This window comes from Littorina saxatilis, linkage group LG11 (genome assembly GCF_037325665.1).
Source record: "Littorina saxatilis isolate snail1 linkage group LG11, US_GU_Lsax_2.0, whole genome shotgun sequence".
Taxonomy (NCBI): domain Eukaryota; kingdom Metazoa; phylum Mollusca; class Gastropoda; order Littorinimorpha; family Littorinidae; genus Littorina; species Littorina saxatilis.
In genome coordinates, this window is record NC_090255.1 from 2,097,495 (window position 1) to 2,120,401 (window position 22,907).

The 22,907-nt window shown below is 44.5% G+C and overlaps 2 protein-coding genes across 2 annotated transcripts in view; one reads left to right on the forward strand and one right to left on the reverse strand.

Moving 5' to 3' along the window:
* The first annotated feature begins 11,290 nt into the window (after nt 1-11,290).
* Nucleotides 11,291-22,907, forward strand: part of LOC138979396 (neuroglian-like) — a 76,650-nt gene continuing 65,033 nt past the window's right edge. The window contains exon 1 of the mRNA XM_070352104.1: nt 11,291-11,787. The gene's annotated coding sequence lies outside the window, so the exon portion shown is untranslated. The remainder of the gene's footprint in view (nt 11,788-22,907) is intronic.
* On the reverse strand, nt 14,694-17,915 carry LOC138980763 (autotransporter CRAC-like). Its single transcript, XM_070353661.1, has 3 exons — nt 17,826-17,915; nt 17,268-17,420; nt 14,694-17,021 (listed from the first exon to the last, which is right to left on the reverse strand). The coding sequence occupies exons 1-3, from the start codon at nt 17,913-17,915 to the stop codon at nt 14,694-14,696; spliced, it is 2,571 nt and encodes an 856-aa protein (XP_070209762.1).

Below are 22,907 nucleotides of genomic sequence, written 5' to 3' on the forward strand. Positions count from 1 at the left end.
CAACTCCTGTGATTCTGTAATATTCGTAATGTGATTGCTTTGCTGTGTAACGCAACTCCTGTGATTCTGTGATATTCGTAATGTGATTGCTCTGCTGTGAAACGCAACTCCTGTGATATGAGAGGGTAAATGTACATAGTTTACAATCGAAGTTGTTGTTATATTCGTTTACAAATCCTATTCTGTGATATGAGAGGGTAATCGTTATAATTATATAACTAGATTATGCAAAGGCATGCAGGGTGTGCCGAAGAAAATTTTCCATTTTTATGTACTATTTTAATGGACAATAAAGTGCTGTTATTGTTATTGTTATTCCCACACCCTCATTTTCAACCAAATAGATTACAGCTTTTCTTCGACGAAGCCCGGACGTTGGTAAACATTTCAGCTTGGAGGCTTACAAATTAATTAATGAGTTTGGTCATTAACAATCTGAAAATTATAATTATAAAAAACGCTCGCGCTGGACCCGAGTACTCTTCAGACATTCACACACACACACACACACACACACACACACACACACACACACACACACACACACACACACACACACACACACACACACACACACACACACACACACACACACACACACTCTCCCTCACTCCTTCTCTCTCCCCCTCTCTCTCTCTCTCTCTCTCTCTCTCTCTCTCTCTCACACACACTCACACACACACACACACACACACACACACACACACACACACACACACACACACACACACACACACACACACACACACACACACACTACCACATCTCCATTCTAAAACACGTCAGGTTCCAAATCAAAAGACGACATTCTATTTTCTTACGTCACTATTCTTGGTTTACGGTACCATTCGGCGGCTTTGCTACGAGTATGGCATAGTCTTGGTTTGCCGAGACCTTGCACCGTTCTATCAGACTGCCTGGCTGGCTGTTGCACCGCGAAGTCCTCCCACCGCCAAGTCGTTTTTTTGTGGTTTATTTCGCATTTAGGTCCCAGGTAACATTGTGAAGTTTTAATACGATCAATCGGACCTATTATCAAGTTAGTGTATCAATTTTTGAACGAACTGCGCCCAGTAGTTTCCAGCAATAAGCTGTTAAGTCGAGACACACACACAGACACACAATTAAAGTCTGCTGGACCCTTGTACTAGCGTACTCGGGGGAAAATTGAATTTTAGAAATTGGTTCAAAAACAACTTCATCTTTATATTTATTACTTCCCGATTCCTAAAACATATTGATATGTTATGTTTGGATTAAAAACAAGCTCAGAAAGTTGAAAAGAATGGAGAAAAGCGCGCTGCACTGTAAAGCACTATACGCTACTGCACTATAATGGCTTGTCACTTTCTGAGCGTGATCGTGTCACCGCCACCGCGGAGTATGAAACTGACACAGCTATCGAGTATATATTTGTGAACAAATGTGGTGCGGTCAATTTCATGCTGTGAGTTCAAGGGTTGACTAAATGTAGCAATATCGATTCATGCGACTTGATTAATTCTGCTCTAACTAGTAACAAATCCGATTTTTTAATACGTATTTTTAAGAATTTAACTGTTTAAATTGAAAAACTAACATGAATAGAAAGTTATACATTTATTTTTATATTTCCTTCAGTTCCCTCCGTTACTCTATATACATATCTCATTTTTTGTGTTCTGTCTCTCTCCCTCTCTCAATTTCTCTCTCAATCTCTCTCTCTGTCTGTCTGTTTGTCTGTCTCTGTCTTTCTCTCTGTGTGTCCCTCTCTCTCTCTCTCTCTCTCTCTCTCTCTCTCTCTCTCTCTCTCTCTCTCTCTCTCTCTCTCTCTCTCTCTCTCTCTCTCTCTCTCTCTTTCTTTCTCCCTTTCTCCCTCTGTCTGCATATTATGCGCTTCTTCTACATACTTAACAATTAAACTTGATGAAATTTAACATGAAAGTTCCTGAGTATGGTATCCCCAGACGTTTTTTTCTCACTTGTTTTGATGAATGTCTTTGGTGACGTCATATCCGGCTTTTTGTGAAAGTTGAGGCAGTATGTGTGTGCGAGCGTGCGTGAGTGCATGATCGCGTCCATAAGCAGTGTACATTATTGATCGAGTGAGGGCTCTTTGCAGTTTACAAATCTTGTTTTGTAATATTCGTAATGTGATTGCTCTGCTGTGAAACGCAACTCCTGTGATATGAGAGGGTAAATTTACCTAGTGTAATATTATATTTGATTGTGATAGTCTTAAAGACGTTTGACTGTATCTAGATTTTATTTGTCAATTTATTAAATTTAAAGATGACACGGACAGCACTCAATTAATGTTATTGAAAATATGATAGGTGTGCTTGTTATTATTTACGTGAACCGAGCTATGTTTTATGTTGTATGCGTGTTGTCCTATATAATTGTTGTTATAATCGTTTACAAATCCTATTCTGTGATATTCGTAATGTGAAACGCAACTCCTGTGATTCTGTGATATTCTAAATTTGAATTGCTTTGCTGTGAAACGCAACTCCCGTGATTCTGTGATATTCGTAATGCGATTGCTTTGCTGTGAAACGCAACTCCCGTGATTCTGTGATATTCGTAATGCGATTGCTTTGCTGTGAAACGCAACTCCTGTGATTCTGTGATATTTGTAATCAGTGTGATTGCTCTGCTGTGTAACGCAACTCCTGTGATTCTGTGATATTCGTAATGTGATTGCTTTGCTGTGAAACGCAACTCCTGTGATTCTGTGATATTCGTAATGCGATTGCTTTGCTGTGAAACGCAACTCCTGTGATTCTGTGATATTCGTAATCAGTGTGATTGCTCTGCTGTGTAACGCAACTCCTGTGATTCTGTGATATTCGTAATGTGATTGCTCTGCTGTGAAACGCAACTCCTGTGATTCTTTGATATTGAAACGCAACTCCTGTGATATGAGAGGGTAAATGTACATAGTTTACAATCGAAGTTGTTGTTATATTCGTTTACAAATCCTATTCTGTGATATGAGAGGGTAATCGTTATAATTATATAACTAGATTATGCAAAGGCATGCAGGGTGTGCCGAAGAAAATTTTCCATTTTTATGTACTATTTTAATGGACAATAAAGTGCTGTTATTGTTATTGTTATTCCCACACCCTCATTTTCAACCAAATAGATTACAGTTTTAGTTAAGCAATCTTCGACGAAGCCCGGACTTTGGTACACATTTAAACTTGGAGGCTTAAAAATTAATTAATGAGTTTGATCATTAACAATCTGAAAATTATAATTAAAATTGAATTTTAGAAATTGGTTCAAAAACAACTTCATCTTTATCTTTATTATTTCCCGATTCCTAAAACATATTGATATGTTATGTTTGGATTAAAAACAAGCTCAGAAAGTTGAAAAGAATGGAGAAAAGCGCGCTGCACTGTAAAGCACTATACGCTACTGCACTATAATGGCTTGTCACTTTCTGAGCGTGATCGTGTCACCGCGACCGCTGAGTATTAAACTCACAGAGCTATCGAGTATATATAAATGAAAAAATGCGGTGCGGCCAATTTCATTCTGTGAGTTCGAAGGGTTGACTAAATGTAGTAAATTATATCGCTTCACGCGACTTGATTAATTCTGCTCTAACTAGTAACAAATCCGATTTTTTAATACGTATTTTTAAGAATTTAACTGTTTAAATTGAAAAACTAACATGAATAGAAAGTTATACATTTATTTTTATATTTCCTTCAGTTCCCTCCGTTACTCTATATACATATCTCATTTTTATATTTAGTCAAGTTTTGACTAAATATTTTGACATCGAGGGGGAATCGAAACGAGGGTCGTGGTGTATGTGCGTGTGTGTGTGTGTGTGTGTGTGTGTGTGTGTGTGTGTGTGTGTCTGTGTGTGTGTGTGTGTGTGTGTGTGTGTGTAGAGCGATTCAGACTAAACTACTTGGCCGATCTTTATGAAATTTGACAATGAGAGTTCCTGGGTATGAAATTCCCGAATGTTTTTTTCATTTTTTTGATAAATGTCTTTGATGACGTCATATCCGGCTTTTCGTGAAAGTTGAGGCGGCACTGTCACGCCCTCATTTTTCAACCAAATTGGTTGAAATTTTGGTCAAGTAATCTTCGACGAAGCCCGAGGTTCGGTATTGCATTTCAGCGTGGTGGCTTAAAAATTAATCAATGACTTTGGTCATTAAAAATCTGAAAATTGTAAAAAAAAAAAAAAATTTATTTAAACGATCCAAATTTACGTTTATCTTATTCTCCATCATTTGCTGATTCCAAAAACATATAAATAAGTTATATTCGGATTAAAAACAAGCTCTGAAAATTAAATATATAAAAATTATTATCAAAATTTTTTTTTCGAAATCAATTTAAAAACACTTTCATCTTATTCCTTGTCGGTTCCTGATTCCAAAAATATATAGATATGATATGTTTGGATTAAAAACACGCTCAGAAAGTTAAAACGAAGAGAGGTACAGAAAAGCGTGCTATCCTTCTCAGCGCAACGAATAACCCGCTCTTCTTGTCAATTCCACGGGCACTGCCTTTGCCACGGGCGGTGGAGTGACGATGCTACGAGTATACGGTCTTGCTGCGTTCAGTTTCATTCTGTGAGTTCGACAGCTACTTGACTAAATGTTGTATTTTCGCCTTACGCGACTTGTTTGTATTCTGTCTCTCTCCCTCTCTCAATTTCTCTCTCAATATCTCTCTCTGTCTGTCTGTCTGTCTCTGTCTTTCTCTCTGTCCCCCCCCCCTCTCTCTCTCTCTCCCTCTCTCTCTCTTTCTCTCTCTCTCTCCCTCTCTCTCTCTCTCTCCCTCTCTCTCTCCCCCTCTCTCTCTCCCTCTCTCTCTCCCTCTCCCTCTCTCTCTCTCCCCCCCCCTCTCTCTCTCTCCCTCTCTCTCTCTCTCTCCCTCTCTCTCTCTCTCTCCCTCTCTCTCTCTCTCGCCCTGTCTCTCTTTCTCTCTCTCTCTCTCTCTCTCTCTCTCTCTCTCTCTCTCTCTCTCTCTCTCTCTCTCTCTCTCTCTCTCTCTCTCTCTCTCTCTCTCTCTCTCTCTTTCTCCCTCTGTCTGCATATTATGCGCTTCTTGTACATACGTTTTTGTTCTTTCATTAATTATGTATTGATGTAATGAGTTTTCAGTAGATTAGTTCCTCTTAATTAGGGCGAGGGCCAGATGCAAAGTATACCTATTCTTAAAAAATAATATTTTTATATAATATTTTAAATACATATTTTTATGTTCACTTAAAAGGCCGTTGGGTCGATATATCTTTGGTTGTAAAATATTTTGTCAATAACAACGTTCCAACAACTTACCTTTTTTAATATATATTTTTTTTAATCTGAGTTTTGGTACGTTGGCAGTCTCTTGGTTTTTGGATGTAATGTATACCTATGCTTATTCTGTTACCCTCGTAAAATAAAGAATTGTAATTGTCAAATAAAGAATTGTCTCTCTCAGCAAGATCAGAATAGTGGGAATTGATGTTTCTTCAAACACGCGTACGACCTTTATTGTAAAGAGACAGAGAAATCAGAATGTGAAAGGAACAGTTTTCACTACGTAGGCTTGTACATTTTTTTCTTAAATGTACGCATGTTTAAATGTTTCTTTTGATTCTGTGTTAGACTGAAATAAAGTAGTTTTTACTATACCAACTGTGTGTGTGTGTGTGTGTGTGTGTGTGTGTGTGTGTGTGTGTGTGTGTGTGTGTGTGTGTGTGTGTGTGCGTACGTGTGCCGGCCGTCTGTATGTCAGTATATATGTCTGTGTGTACACGTACATGTATGTGCCTACGTGTATGACTGTGTATGGAAGTTTGAAGGACGGGCGCTGTGGCGGGGTGGTAAGACGTCGGCTTCTTAATCGGAAGGTCGAGGGTTCGAATCCCGGCCGCGGCCGCCTGGTGGGTTAAGTGTGGAGATCATTTTTCCGATCTCCCGGGTCAACTTATGTGCAGACCTTAGTGGCTTATCCCCATTCGTGTGTACACGCAAGCACAAGACCAAGTGCGCACGGAAAAGATCTTGTAATCCATGTCAGAGTTCGGTGGGTTACAGAAATACGAAAATACCCAGCATGCTTCCTCCAAAAGCGGCGTATGGCTGCCTTAATGGCGGTGTAAAAACGGTCATACACGTAAAACTCCACTCGTGGAAAAACACGAGTGTACGTGGGAGTTTCAGCCCACGAACGCAGAAGAAGAAGAAGATGTTTGAAGAAAAACAACTCAAACTATTAATAGTATATAAATACCAATGAAAGATGATCACACATTCAGTCAGTTCGTGCAAGCCCATGCCGGCACAGGGTCGAACATACCTATAATTGACCTACTCTCCAACAGCTATTTTACATGTATTACTTTTCTTTCAATTCCTTGATAATCGTCTTATTCTTTCTTTTCTTTTGTTTTTCCTTTTTAATTTTTTTTTAAAGGGGTTGGGTACATGAATATTGACGTCAGTCGAACACAAACGTCAAAGTCAAAAGAAAAAAATATCACCGGAAAATAATCTCGTCAACAGCGATTCGAAGAGCCTGAGTTTTACAAACATTTAATTCGACATTCATACCAGTGAACCAAATGATCATCTCAGTTGAAATACAATGCTATCATCCTAAGCAAATCAAAGAATAATTTTGTTCAAATTAAAAAAAAAATAATTTACAAGACAAAAACAGTCACTCCAGCGCCGCATCTTTATATTCAAACAGGAAGATTACATCATGGAATGGTGTAATTAAAAAATAACAGCGAAAAAGCACACACACACACACCAGTGCATGCTTGCAAAACATTCACATGAACACCAAGCCGGGTCAGAGACTGCAGAGTGCATACACACCCAACCCCCGAGCGGGCGACGGGGCCACTCCTTGATGCGGATGTAAACGGCGGCTCGAGCATAGCAGTCTACGATGTGTCTTTTTAACATGCCTCTGTACACATCTTGTCAGTTATGTCCGGCTGATCATGCCAAATACAATGCTGAAAACACAAATACACACACACACACACACACACACACACTGGCACATACACACACACACACACTGGCACACACTCACAAACACACACACACACACACACACACACACACACACGCACACATACACACACAAACACAAAAACACACACACACAAACAAACAAACACACACACAAAACACACACACACAAACACACACACACACACACTAACACCCCCCGACACACACACACACAAACACACACACACACACACAAACACACACACACACACACAAACACACACACACACACACACACACACACACACACACACACACACGCGCGCGCGCGCGCACTCCGAACACACACACATAGAGAGGGAGACAAACTTCCCCTCCGCCCTCGTTAAAAGTCACAAATGACAATGAAACAGAAACTTTTGAAGGGAAACAACCGTTCTGGACTTAGTATTGCTTATTCTGTTCTTACCTCCCTTGCTTTAAAAAAAACCCTCGTGTTTGCTTATTCATCTTTTAGCACCGTCGTTGTGCTCTCTCCTTGGGACAAAGTCGCTCCATCCGATAAGTTCCATCCATATGGCGATTTATTCGATTAAATGCCAAATAATGCAGCAAATTCTGAGTAAAAATGATCTCTAGCCAGCTTCGTGGAATGTCACAGTCTCGTTTTACCGAACAAACAAATAAACAAACAAAAACACATCATGAAACAGGGCTCTCTCGTGATTTTAACTGCGGCTGAAAACGATTTCATGCGGTCGGGCACCGTTTACCCTCCCCCTCCCACTCACTTCTTTCTCCATGGTAACACTAAGTGTGCGCACGGTGCGGCACCGAGGTGTCCGTCTCATCATGTGTCAGTGTGTTTGTCACTGTTTCCGCCGTGTGTGTGTGTCCGTGTGTGTATGTGAGTGTGTGTGTGTGCTTGGGTGTCAGTATGTGTGTGCATGTGAGAGAGAGAGAGTGTGTGTGAATGTGTGTGTGTGTCCGTGTCAGTGTGTGTGTGCGTATCCGTGTGTGTGTTTGTGCCGTGTGTGTGTGTGCATATCCGTGTCACGGTGTGTTTGTGTGGGTGTGACGGTGTGTGTGTATGTGCACGGTGTGTGTGTGTACGTGTGTGTGTGTGTGTGTGTGTGCACGGAATGTGCGTGTGTGTATGTGACGGTGTGTGTGTGTGTGTGTGTGTGTGTGCAATGTGTGAGTGTGCGTGTGCCTGTGCCGTGTGCGCATGGTGTGTGTGTATGTGTGTGTGTCGGCACGGTGTGTGTGTGTGTGTTTGTGTGTGTGTGTGCACGGTGTGTGTGTGTGTGTTTGTGTGTGTGTGTGCACGGTGTGTGTTTGTGTGTGTGTGTCCACGGTGTGTGCACGGTGTGTGTGTGTGTGCGTGATCACGAAGAGATAGCAAAAGAGAGGGAAACAGCAAACTAGCTCAAAATGTGAGCTTATTCCCGGGAGGCAACGAATCTTGACTTTACGATTTGTCAGTTTGTATGGTTATTTCCCCTGCCGCGAAAGACATCATTCCTTCCATTTACTGACTAGTCGTTCTTCGCCATGGGAAACAAAACGATAATGTGACAGTGCCTTGAGGCTTAACATGAAACAACGAAATATTTATTGAGTTGAACAAACAAATCAGTGCACGACTTAGATTCATCCTGAACTCAGGTCAAAATGAGTTCGCCTCATTCTCTCAGAGAGACAACTGGCAATAGCCTTGGAGCTATACTTATCAGATTGGACTTAGATTCTGCACCTGAAAATAGTTCCAGAAACTCTTGTCAGTACGACGACACGAAACCGCAAAAGAGTGAGTGTGACGTTTCAAGTTCATTTTCACTTACTGTTGCGGCCGGTGATGTGTTCGGTATGAGTGCCTTATCACAAATATGGCATCATCATCATCATCATCATCACTTATTTACTCCAAGAGGACCAATTTCAGCCGGTACTAGGTGCCTGATCCTTTTGTTATCTACGAACTTTCAAACCAGAAAGAGGTAAAATCCAGACATAAATTACATGTAAACATTGTCTTTGATTTGTTGTCAATACTAAGGTATCATCTTCTGCAGACATTGAACACACAAATTGTCCCTTTATCTTCACTGCGCTGGCTGCAAAACCCCTCCGCGCGGATATGTTTTCAGACACATTAGACACAGGGTTTGCACAAATTTCCGCTCATCAACACTTCTGGGGTGGGGGTGGGGGGGGATAAAAAGGGGGATGCAGGGGCGGACGAGGGGGAGGTTTCTGGGGTTTCCGGAACCCCCCCCCCCCCCAGCCAAATTTTTTTTTTTTAAATTGTGTTTTTTTGGGGTATTAATCAGTGACAAAATCTGCTGCCTGAAACTGGTAATGATCATCCTCAGAATGCACCAGATTGCACCATTTTGCATCCTTTTTTTCAAAATTTTCCAGGGGGGGCATGCCCCCGGACCACCCTAGCAAGCTAGGCGCTTTGCGCCGTCGGCTCGGCGCTTTGCTCCTTCACACCCATATCTTCACAATATACTTTTGGAAACCCCCCCTCCCCCCCCCCCCCCATAAAATGAACTGATCCGCCCCTGGGATGGGTGACAGGGTAGGAACAAACAGTGAGTGGAATATCCGCAGTTAGGAGATTGTATAACTGCTGGACTCCCTCTCTTTTGCCCTCTCTCTCTCTCTCCGCGAGCACGCGCACACACTACACACACACGCACGCACGCACGCGCGCAAGCGCACACACACACACACACACACACGAAGGTGGATTTTTTTATCCAGTCCGGCGCTGCAGGAGGTACACATCACCTTGTGCTCCATCTTCCATCTAATTTGACAAGCAGTTTTAAATTAGCGTTGAGCATATCAGCAAGAAAACATTCACTGACTAAAATGAACTGGATTATGTCAAGTGCGTTGTCATTGTCTCAAATACAAAGGGCTCATCAGAGAGGGCGGGAAGCGAAGATAATCGATTATGAATTAATGTCGGGGACAAGTGCTCCCTGTCGAGGCGTGACAATTAATTATGAACAGGCACTGGCGCGGTCATGGGGGCATTTGGCCTGATCAGTGAGTTTCACTGATGAGCACGAGTGTCGAGATTAGGGAACTGGGAAGATTCGCAAGACTTCAGTTTGTCAAGTTGGTGTTCGGAGTCAAACCTGCTGTGTGGTTCTGTAGGCGTGTGAGCGCCGTAGTGCGTGTGTGTGACTGAGAAGTGTGTGTGTCAGTGTTACATTATATGGGGTGGGGGTTTGGACTGATATGTATATAATATATATATATATATATATATATACAGCTCGCTTAATTGTAGAGTACGCCGTGTTGCTCATTTTCTATATTAGAAATAAAAACTGTAAAACTGACATCTCCGAATTTAAAGGCCCAGTCCCTAATGTAACGTATCGTGTGTCCAATTCATAAGGTGAAGTGAGCCTGTTTAAGGTTTAAACATGTTATCGTATAAACTCAGTTTAACTTTTTTTTTTCCGCCCCTCCCCCTCACTTCTCTCTCTTGAAGACTGTCACTGACTCACTCAAACCACACTCATAGTCATTGAACCTAGAGCCGGCGACTCGAACCAAGCCTTAGGCCTAAAAAAAAAATAGGTGTGGTTACGGTAACCCGACCTACCCTAATTTTAGGGGCCGATCCTATAACTTTTTATTACATTTGTCAAAAAAAAAAAAAAAAAAAAAAAACGAGTGCAAAAAACGCAATGGAAGCGAAAGCGCCCGAGTCGCACACTTATTTCCCTGTCAAGTAGGTTTAATTTGTACACATTAGAAAAAAAAGTTAAAAAAAAAAAAAAGTGATTGCCTACCTACCTACCCTATTTTTTTTGGCTATGTTACCGTAACCACACCTATTTTTTTTTTTGGCCTTAGTATGACCAGGGACCTATGGTATGACTACTTCAATATCTACCCACTGCAGTCCGGGTGTGTATTCAATCCGCATTGGTCGGTTTGATACTGAAAGAGCTGTGTACAAATCTTGAATAGATATGACTTTCTGAACCAGTAGGCCTACCAACTATCGACCGTGACTGACACAAACCATCCGAGTTCCCCGCGCACTGCACTCCCTCTCCTTCTATATGTAGCACACATATCTAAACTACTATCTGCGCAGTCACCCTAACCACAGCTGACTCAAGTTTCTCTCTCTGATCTCTAGAACTGCGCAGCATCCCCGCCACGATTATGCAACCACAATCTGCCATAGTTCAGTGAAAGCTCGCGCGCTTTTTCTCACGCAGCGGACGGACGGGAAATCTCCTGCCTTCCTCTGCCCGCTCCGCTCATTCAAATCACGGCCTGCCTTCACTGCTCAAGACCGAGCTCCTTGCTCCTTGCCAGTGGCACGCTTGCCATCGTCACCGCTATCGATCCGACACCGGACAGCAACCGAGCCGCTTTCACTGCGCTGAAAACTCGCCTCCACACTGCCCAGTGGTAGTGGACGACTCGATCGCTTATTACTACTGGACAGACCGCGCGACTTGCACTCTCTATTTGCGCGTATTGACTCGTCATTGTTTTATTTCACTGTCACATCTACTGTGAGAAAGTGAATGAAGGTGTTGAGGGTTGCGTCGTCAGCATTGGAATTTCCACCGTGGGTGTGTTTCCGATAAAGACGAGGGACAGGCTCGAACAGCGACAGTCACTGTGTTGGTGTGTGCTACGTCACCGGTTCTTGCTGGATGTGTCACTGCCCGGATGAGGTGCGTCTCTTACCTGTGCTGTTTGACACAAACTGAGTCGTGTGCGTGACAAACGAGGACTTCATTACTACACGCTAAAAGTGAGTACGCTTTATTCTTTGTCGTCTGCTTGTTCAGTCTATAACCCACTGTGCAGGTTTACTGAGTAAATTTATTTGCTGTTTGTGCTTCGATCGTCTGCTGTGTGGAAAGTGATCAACCGATCGTCTGCTTGAGGAGCGCTCACCCCTACAGCGTATCGACCTAGTTTTGTTGTGTGTAAATGCGACAACTTCGCCTCGGATGGCCCAGGTAAGAGATACGCTTGAAAACGTGAAACCGGCCGTGACTCATCGGCCAGGCATGGAATGTAGTGACGGTCATTGACATTAGTGGTCGCAAAGTCAAAGTACCGTGAAAGTGAAGTGTAAAACTAAAAGCGCTTGGTCAACGCTCGGACAGTAAGTTGTTCAAATTTCTTGTCTCTTTTTGCCCGAGAGCGTGTCGAGGGTCGGGCGACAAAACGGGTCGGTTTGTGTGACGCCGGTCTGTTGGGTGCAGGAAGCGCGGGGATTAGGGGGTTGTGAGTCCTTGATATGCAAGCCCCCCCTGTATGATCGCAGCCAGGCTGTTTTTACGACTGTCTTCAGAACTGTTCTGTGTTGTACGATCAAACACAATCCCCTCTGATATTATCATCGCCAAGTTTTGTCAATGTCAGCCATGATCAAGCAGGGCTCACCAAACTGTCTCCCTTTCTGCTGTAAAGTTTGTTCTGTGCTGTGTGAACAGCGCTTTTTCTGGATTATGTGTTTGCTTTTGAATTGTAGAGTTGGATTTGAATTGTAATGGCTGTGTCTGTTGACATTTCCATTCAAACATTGGCTTGAAGCTGATTGTGTCTGCATGTTTGAGGATTAAAATGGGTATGTCTACAATGAATAAGTTTGTAAGATACTTACGTTATGTGCATGCACAGAGGTCAGTGTCGTTTGTGTTAACTTCATATTAGTGCATCCAAATTGTTTTAGCATTTATGGGCTGAAAGTAAATTTATAATAGCGTACAGAGCAAATACATGAAATAATTTAAAAATAGCTGGCATGGTTCAAGTCGAACTTGACAGTTGAGACAGAACTAAACCGGTGAATCAATCGGTGCATTATTCTGGTATAGTAGTAATAATACTATTACTAGAACACCCTCCCCTTATCAATCATCTTATGCCTCCCAAAACTCCTCTGAGGTTTATTCAGTGGAGTCAATTTGGTATGTGGAGAAGGTTTACTGCATGATTATCTTAAACTATATGTGTACTTCTTTTCCAACCAAGCATGCCGGGACAGAGCAAACAATGCAGTTCATTTCTATTCAGAAATGAAATTGAATCTTTTTTATGGCAACTTGTTGTAGTACTAGTAGGCTTAGACTAGATAGCGTGGTACGCCCATTTAGATTTATTGTTTTTTCCCTGCATCTATACAGTGTAAATATAGCTACTCGGTCTAATCAGCACCTATTTTCAAAACACCTGCACCCTCACACTGCAGGTCACTAGGTGTGCACGTCAGGTAACTGTCACTGCGTTAGTAAACTCAAACTCAAACTCAAATTTTATTGGCTTCAATTTTCATAGAAGAATTTGTCTTGCGCTTGGGAGAAAGTAAGAGTATAACATATAAAAACAGCATAGTAATTAGTATTGCTGATAGCTGGGAAAAGTATGACTCGGTTAATTCCACAGTGGTTGGTCATGGCTAGCAATATCCGTGTCCACATGCATGCACAAACAGGGAAAGATAGTTGATAGCACAGGTCAGAACAAATGTTTCTAATCTCAAGCAGGTACATTTGAGCAGTAGCACGGTTTCGCCTGCAGGTTGTTCAGTGTAAAATTAGCATTTGATTTGTAAACACTGGTCTTGTTTCACAGAGTACCTCACTCTGTCCTCTTTGTTTTGTGTCAAAAAGTAGCTTGAATCGTAGGATTAAATAAATTTTGGGGAGTCAATATCAGTGTCGTCAGATTGTTCATTTTTCTAAATCTTGCGGTCGTCTGAAAAAAGAGACCTCTCCCTGAATACTACTGTATATAAAGTTAAGTCTGCCCCTCCTCTCTCCATTTTCCCTCCCTGGTGTAGAGTGAACAGAACATTTCATTTGGGGTAAAGTTTAGTGTTCCCAGATTCTTTTTTTCTTCTAAGGCCTAAAACAAAAATAGGTGTGGTTACGGTAACCCGACCTACCCTATTTTTAGGGGCCGATCCTATAACTTTTTATTACATTTGTCAACAAAAAACAAAAACAAAAAAAAAAACAAGAGGCGAAGCCTTCAAGGCTCACGTAAGAAATAGACAAACAGTAACACAAACTCAATCACTCCGTCACACATACACACCCACACACACAGTAAGCTTAGGTGACACTGTGCAAGAAAGAGAGACACTAGATCTAGATCTGTCTGTCTGCATGTAGCCTACTTACAGGGACACGACTGCCAAATAGTCTCGGCCCGCTCAAAATAACAATGACCGAGACCACACACACCACGCGAGAGAGAAAGACTACAGGGAGGCATGCCGTCATGATGCATTAATTGACGTCAAACACTTTTGACCGTGACGTAATCTTATGCGAGCTTTATCCATAGTCTTGGATAACCACTCACACATAGACTCGGAAATGTTAAAGTTTCTACCACAGACATACACACGCACAAACACACACACACACGCACAAACGCACAGACAGACAAAGTTACGATCGCATAGGCTACACTTCGTGAGCCAACCAGTGCAAAAAACGCAATGAAAGCGAAAGCGCCCGAGTCGCACACTTATTTCCCTGTCAAGTAGATTTAATTTGTACACATTAGAAAAAAAAGTTAAAAAAAAAAGTGATTGCCTACCTACCTACCCTATTTTTTTTGGCTATGTTACCGTAACCACACCTATTTTTTTTTTGTGGCCTAAATCTTGTGGTTGCCTGAAGAAACAAAAGAAAGTCCTCATTGTGTATACTGTCCAAAGTCCCCACCTCCTCCTTTACCACCCCTGTGTAGACTTAACCCAACACTGGCCCCTGTTGGCCAGTACTCAGCCCCATTGGTCCACTGTAGAGTTAACCCAACACTGGCCCCTGTTGGCCAGTACTCAGCCCCATTGGTCCACTGTAGAGTTAACCCAACACTGGCCCCTGTTGGCCAGTACTCAGCCCCATTGGTCCACTGTAGAGTTAACCCAACACTGGCCCCTGCTGGACAGTACTCAGCCCCATTGGTCCACTGTAGAGTTAACACAACACTGGCCCCTGTTGGCCAGTACTCAGCCCCATTGGTCCACTGTAGAGTTAACCCAACACTGGCCCCTGCTGGACAGTACTCAGCCCCATTGGTCCACTGTAGAGTTAACACAACACTGGCCCCTGTTGGCCAGTACTCAGCCCCATTGGTCCACTGTAGAGTTAACCCAACACTGGCCCCTGTTGGCCAGTACTCAGCCCCCTTGGTCCACTGTAGAGTTAACCCAACACTGGCCCCTGTTGGCCAGTACTCAGCCCCATTGGTCCACTGTAGACTTAACCCAACACTGGCCCCTTCTGGACAGTACTCAGCCCCATTGGTCCACTGTAGACTTAACCCAACACTGGCCCCTTCTGGACAGTACTCAGCCCCATTGGTCCACTGTAGACTTAACCCAACACTGGCCCCTTCTGGACAGTACTCAGCCCCATTGGTCCACTGTAGAGTTAACACAACACTGGCCCCTGTTGGCCAGTACTCAGCCCCATTGGTCCACTGTAGAGTTAACCCAACACTGGCCCCTGTTGGACAGTACTCAGCCCCATTGGTCCACTGTAGAGTTAACACAACACTGGCCCCTGTTGGACAGTACTCAGCCCCATTGGTCCACTGTAGAGTTAACACAACACTGGCCCCTGTTGGACAGTACTCAGCCCCATTGGTCCACTGTAGAGTTAACACAACACTGGCCCCTGTTGGCCAGTACTCAGCCCCATTGGTCCACTGTAGAGTTAACACAACACTGGCCCCTGTTGGCCAGTACTCAGCCCCATTGGTCCACTGTAGAGTTAACACAACACTGGCCCCTGTTGGCCAGTACTCAGCCTCATTGGTCCACTGTAGAGTTAACACAACACTGGCCCCTGTTGGCCAGTACTCAGCCCCATTGGTCCACTGTAGAGTTAACACAACACTGGCCCCTGTTGGCCAGTACTCAGCGCCATTGGTCCACTGTAGAGTTAACACAACACTGGCCCCTGTTGGCCAGTACTCAGCGCCATTGGTCCACTGTAGAGTTAACACAACACTGGCCCCTGCTGGACAGTACTCAGCCCCATTGGTCCACTGTAGAGTTAACCCAACACTGGCCCCTGCTGGACAGTACTCAGCGCCATTGGTCCACTGTAGAGTTAACACAACACTGGCCCCTGCTGGACAGTACTCAGCCCCATTGGTCCACTGTAGAGTTAACCCAACACTGGCCCCTGCTGGACAGTACTCAGCGCCATTGGTCCACTGTAGAGTTAACACAACACTGGTCCCTGTTGGCCAGTACTCAGCCCCATTGGTCCACTGTAGAGTTAACCCAACACTGGCCCCTGTTGGCCAGTACTCAGCCCCATTGGTCCACTGTAGAGTTAACACAACACTGGCCCCTGTTGGACAGTACTCAGCCCCATTGGTCCACTGTAGAGTTAACACAACACTGGCCCCTGTTGGACAGTACTCAGCCCCATTGGTCCACTGTAGAGTTAACCCAACACTGGCCCCTGCTGGACAGTACTCAGCCCCATTGGTCCACTGTAGAGTTAACACAACACTGGCCCCTGCTGGACAGTACTCAGCCCCATTGGTCCACTGTAGAGTTAACACAACACTGGCCCCTGTTGGACAGTACTCAGCCCCATTGGTCCACTGTAGAGTTAACACAACACTGGCCCCTGCTGGACAGTACTCAGCCCCATTGGTCCACTGTAGAGTTAACCCAACACTGGCCCCTGCTGGACAGTACTCAGCCCCATTGGTCCACTGTAGAGTTAACACAACACTGGCCCCTGTTGGCCAGTACTCAGCGCCATTGGTCCACTGTAGAGTTAACACAACACTGGCCCCTTCTGGACAGTACTCAGCCCCATTGGTCCACTGTAGAGTTAACACAACACTGGCCCCTGCTGGACAGTACTCAGCCCCATTGGTCCACTGTAGAGTTAACCCAACACTGGCCCCTGCTGGACAGTACTCAGCCCCATTGGTCCACTGTAGAGTTAACACAACACTGGCCCCTTCTGGACAGTACTCAGCCCCATTGGTCCACTGTAGAGTTAACACAACACTGGCCCCTGCTGGACAGTACTCAGCCCCATTGGTTCACTGTAGAGTTAACCCAACACTGGCCCCTGCTGGACAGTACTCAGCCCCATTGGTCCACTGTAGAGTTAACACAACACTGGCCCCTGCTGGACAGTACTCAGCCCCATTGGTCCACTGTAGAGTTAACACAACACTGGCCCCTGCTGGACAGTACTCAGCCCCATTGGTCCACTGTAGAGTTAACCCAACACTGGCCCCTGCTGGACAGTACTCAGCCCCATTGGTCCACTGTAGAGTTAACACAACACTGGCCCCTGCTGGACAGTACTCAGCCCCATTGGTCCACTGTAGAGTTAACCCAACACTGGCCCCTGTTGGCCAGTACTCAGCCCCATTGGTCCACTGTAGAGTTAACACAACACTGGCCCCTTCTGGACACTACTCAGCCCCATTGGTCCACTGTAGAGTTAACACAACACTGGCCCCTTCTGGACAGTACTCAGCGCCATTGGTCCACTGTAGAGTTAACACAACACTGGCCCCTGTTGGCCAGTACTCAGCCCCATTGGTCCACTGTAGAGTTAACCCAACACTGGCCCCTTCTGGACAGAACTCAGCCCCATTGGTCCAGTGTGGCAAACACAGGCTGTCCCAGGGTGACCCTGTTGGCCAGTACTCAGCCCCATTGGTCCAGTGTGGCAAACACAGGCTGTCCCAGGGTGACCCTTCCCACGCTTGTGTGGCCAGTACTCAGCCCCATTGGTCCACTGTGGCAAACACAGGCTGTCCCAGGGTGACCCTTCCCACGCTTGTGTGGCCAGTACTCAGCCCCATTGGTCCAGTGTGGCAAACACAGGCTGTCCCAGGGTGACCCTGTTGGCCAGTACTCAGCCCCATTGGTCCAGTGTGGCAAACACAGGCTGTCCCAGGGTGACCCTTCCCACGCTGGTGTGGACAGAAACAAATGTGGACATGGGAGTCTGCTGGCTACACGGCTAATGGGAACCAGGCGCTGCACCGGTCTCTGTTTGTAATGCAGTCTGGTGGCTACACGGCTAATGGGAACCAGGCGCTGCACCGGTCTCTGTTTGTAATGCAGTCTGGTGGCTACACGGCTAATGGGAACCAGGCGCTGCACCGGTCTCTGTTTGTAATGCACTCTGCTGGCTACACGGCTAATGGGAACCAGGCGCTGCACCGGTCTCTGTTTGTAATGCACTCTGGTGGCTACACGGCTAATGGGAACCAGGCGCTGCACCGGTCTCTGTTTGTAATGCACTCTGGTGGCTACACGGCTAATGGGAACCAGGCGCTGCACCGGTCTCTGTTTTTAATGCACTCTGGTGGCTACACGGCTAATGGGAACCAGGCGCTGCACCGGTCTCTGTTTGTAATGCACTCTGGTGGCTACACGGCTAATGGGAACCAGGCGCTGCACCGGTCTCTGTTTGTAATGCAGTCTGCTGGCTACACGGCTAATGGGAACCAGGCGCTGCACCGGTCTCTGTTTGTAATGCACTCTGGTGCTGTGCGGTGGAGGGGGGAGCTTGAACGAGTATTGTACAGTATGTATGTACTTTCACTGTTTCAGTCTTGGGTTCAGGGGTTGGTACATGTATACTGTGTACTGCGGTGTTCGTCAGTCCTCACTTCGGTTTTATGGCACTCTTGTTAAATTTAAAGTGCACTGTGTTTGTGAATGGAAGGGTGCAGAGACCAGTTTGAGTGCACAGTGTTGTTCTTTGAAGAAAGATCAAAGTGGAGACGGTTGTCAGTACACTAACTCAGTACCTGTACTAGTTCCATAGATCTGTGTGTTGTGTGTGCTTTATGTTTTAGGGGTGGGGTGGCGTATGAACACATAGTCTTCCTTATGGTCTGATTAGGATGCCATGTCGCCAGTTGTCTTTCTCAATTCTATAGTCGATAGGTAAGTGTTGTGGTATTATCGATCTAGAATATGGCTCTTTTGAGAACTATTCATCACTTATGTTCCCTGAGAGTTAAAGCCAGAATGTTGTGAGTGTCACTGTCACTGATCAGAGCATTTGAACAAGTACAGCATTCTTACTTGTACATATTTTTTATTCATATTTAATACATGCTTACATGCATACACCTTGTGCAGTTGCAGGCTGTAACAGATGTGTTATTGGTCACAGGTTCCTCTCTATTTTTGCTGTCACTGTTCAGTGTTTATATTGATTCTCAAGTATGCAGTGCATGTTTATTGGTCTCATGCAGTGCATGTTTATTGGTCTCATGCAGTTCACAGTTGTGCATTTTGTCTTTATGTCCACTTTTGGGGGAAAAAAATCAATGGTTAAAATAATAAAAGAGAGCGAGTCTATGGGTGGTTCTTACTTGTAGTTGAAGTTGTCAGGAGGGCAAGGTCTGTTCCCTCTCTCTCCCCGCCCGCGGTCATTGGACTTGGAAGCCACAGACCAGTGTACATTTTCTCCAGTTACATCCAACGCTTGTTCCTACTCTCTCATCCCCCCCCCCCTCCTCATTCACACGCATACATAGTAACATACATTGCCACCGTCATAATACTTGTGGTGAGACTACCACTGGACCTAGTTTATGAGGGGGGGGGGGTGAAAACAAGGCAGGGAAGGGGGGGGGGAGCTGCTGTTGAAATTTAACATCTGAAAATCCTTAAAGAAATGAGTGCATTTGCTGGGGGGGGAGGGGGGACGCTTCCGGAATCCAGGAGCACCTCCCCTCCCCCTAGATCCAGCCCAGAGTACCTTACGTTTTGTGGCACCTTTAGTAGCCTTTACCTGCACACGTGTGTAGCACCTGGTGGGCACGGACCTCCCATTCTTCACTCTGGTCACAACACACACTTGACGGGCCCTTGAAAGATGGACTCGAAAGCCAACCCTCGTACGCAGCATGGCGGGCTGGGGGCTTGTTGCCTGTAAACATGAACCTTGACATTTATTGTTCAGTCATACTGCCGGAGACTAAGGATTAAATCCTAAAGAATTTATTTTATAATGGCTGCGCTCAGCATGGAACACTTAACATGCATACACAATTCGACTCCATTTGAAGATCGCACGGCCGAGATATGATCGATTAAAAGTTCGATACAGAGAGATCATGGCATCACTCGCCTGCCATTCTGCAGCAGGAAGAGGGGGGGATGAGGGGGTTCCTGGATAGAGGGTAAGGGGGGCTGGCTATCAGTAATCTGATCGCCGTGACCGCGCGCTCGCCGGATGCTCTCACCATAACTCTGGTCTGACAGCACAACCTGTCTTTGGTACCATCTTGCTGGAATCTTCACAGTTTGATTATTTGAAGCAGTTTTTCACTTCAGTCTTTGTGATACACCAGAGCTGCATGGACGTTTATTTGTGGTCATCTACAACTTTAAAACAATGAAGGTTAGTTTTGGTTTGACTATTCCATAAAATACTTTAACTGAAGGTTTTACTGTCTGTACTGCCGCCTGAAAAACTCTCTTTTAGCAAGGATTTGTATGGCTGAACATTCCAGTCAAAATTCCTATTTTCATGTGTTTTAGTTGTTTTCCTCTAGAATCAACTGATTACATAAGTAACATGCAGGACGCACTATATATTATTGTGGTATTTAATGGTGGTGCTGTTATCAATGTTGAACATTACAAATTTGTGTTCATGAAAACTATTTTACTTGCAGCACTTCAAAGGCTACCACAATGGATGATCCATTAAAAACCTGTCCAATATGCAACGAACCATGTGACGTCGAGTTTAATACCCTGGGAAAGAAGGGGTGTGCAAGTATGTTCTCTCTCTTGATTTGTTTCAATTCTTATGATAAATTTGAGTTTCTTAGTGTTCTGTATACTATAACGTTTGTTTGTTTGTTTGTTTGTTTTATGTCCTTTTTTATTTTGTTTGTTTTTGTTCTTTTGTTGTTTTTTCCCTTTGGTGTTCTTTTACATGTTGTGCTGTATTTGTAGTTTGTTGTATTACTGGGTGTCATCCAGTGAGACTTATCAAAGCAAGTGTGTGGGGTCATAGCCGGTTAACAAATTGCGTGCTTCTGTTGAAATGTCTATAAAAAAAGAGTTTGTAGTGAGCAATGTTATTTGTTTGTTGATACAGGAATCAAGGATTCGAGCCAGAGAAGACAGAACAGAACCGTTCAGCCTACAGTTGGTCAAAGGGTGCATATCGAGTGTCGAAGGGATTACACCAACGACAATAATATCGAGAAAGACTTAAGACAGCAAAACAGAGATACCGATAAGACTGAGCTTGGAGAGCGAAGCACACGATCTAAGCAACACAGATTTGACTTTGCAAGTTGCTGCTTTTTCTGTGGGACTCGGGTAAATCTTTCCAAAACACGTGGACCTGATGAGGCATACAGAGTCAGAACATTATCTTTACAAACTGAAATTTTGAAAAAATGTGACGAAAGAAATGATGAGTGGGCAGATATCGTCAAGGGAAAGCTTGAATTTGCAAGAGACCTGCATGCAGCAGATGCTGTGTACCATATAACTTGTAACTGTAACTTCAGAGCGCTTGGTCTGTCAATTCCCAAACGTTATAATGACAAGCCAGGTGCATACGCACTGACAAACGCTCCAAGCCGAAGTGTGGGTAGACCACCGGACACTGAAAAACTTGAAGTTTTTGAGAAAACAGCAGAATATCTCATTAACCACGATGACGAACAGATCACCATCGGAGAGCTTGTGCAGAAAATGCAAGAGTTCAGTGGAGGGGTTGGTTACACCACCAAATGGATGAAGGAAAAGCTCTTGGAGAGATTTGGTGAAAAAATCATCATAGCGAACATTCTGGGCAAGTCTAATGTTGTAACATTCCGCACAACAGCTAAATCCATTCTTCATGATTTCTACAATTCTCCGAAGACTAATGACGACGAAAGTGAAAAACTGAAGCTGGTGAAAGCTGCTGCAGCACTGATAAAGAATGAAATAAAAGCTGCTTCTGCAACGACAAACAAGGAATATCCAACATCAGAGGATATTTCTTCAGGGGCGTACAACCTGGACTTTGTTCCCCAGTCCCTTCAGCTTTTCCTGCGTTTGATTTTCAGCGAAAAAGATGCTGACAATAAAATTGCATCTGTGGGACAAGCAATTGTCCAGGCAGCTCGACCTAGGGTTGTCATCGCCCCACTTCAAATTGGACTTGGAGTCCAAATGCACCACCATTTTGGCTCCCGATATCTGATCGATGTGTTGAATGCGATGGGCTTCTCGTCTTCTTACACAGAGGTGCAGAGATTTGAGGCAAATGCAGCTGTGTCCCAAAGTACAGATATTCCAGGATGTGCCAAGAATGTGATTCTACAATACGTGGCTGACAATGTGGATCACAATTCCTGTACCTTGGATGGATACAATTCTTTCCATGGTATGGGAATGATTGCTACCACAACTCCTGGAACACGACGAACAACGTCTGTTCCTAGGTTGGATGTCACCTCCAAAGATTCAAAAGAAAAGGGAACAATTGACATCGTGTATTTCCAGTCAAAGGCAGTTCACTTTGGGAACACTACATACAGGGAACTAGAAAACCTGCGAGCTGTTGACCCATCTATACACCTTGATGTCTTGTGGAAGGTGGTGTGGCCGCTGAAGCCTGCAAGACCTTCATGGTCTGGAACGATGCAGGCTGTCCACAACGACCGTCACCCTGGTAAGTCGAGCGTTTTCTTCTTGCCAATGATCGACATGAACCCTGGTGATCTGACTTGCATTCACTCTACACTGCTGTTCACGGCGAAGGAAGCAAAGAGACATGGCTCGACTCCAGTGCTCACTTTCGACCAGCCCCTATTTTGGAAAGCCCATGAGATCGTCGCCAACAAACCTGATGATGCTGACTTGGCCTCCATTGTTCTAAG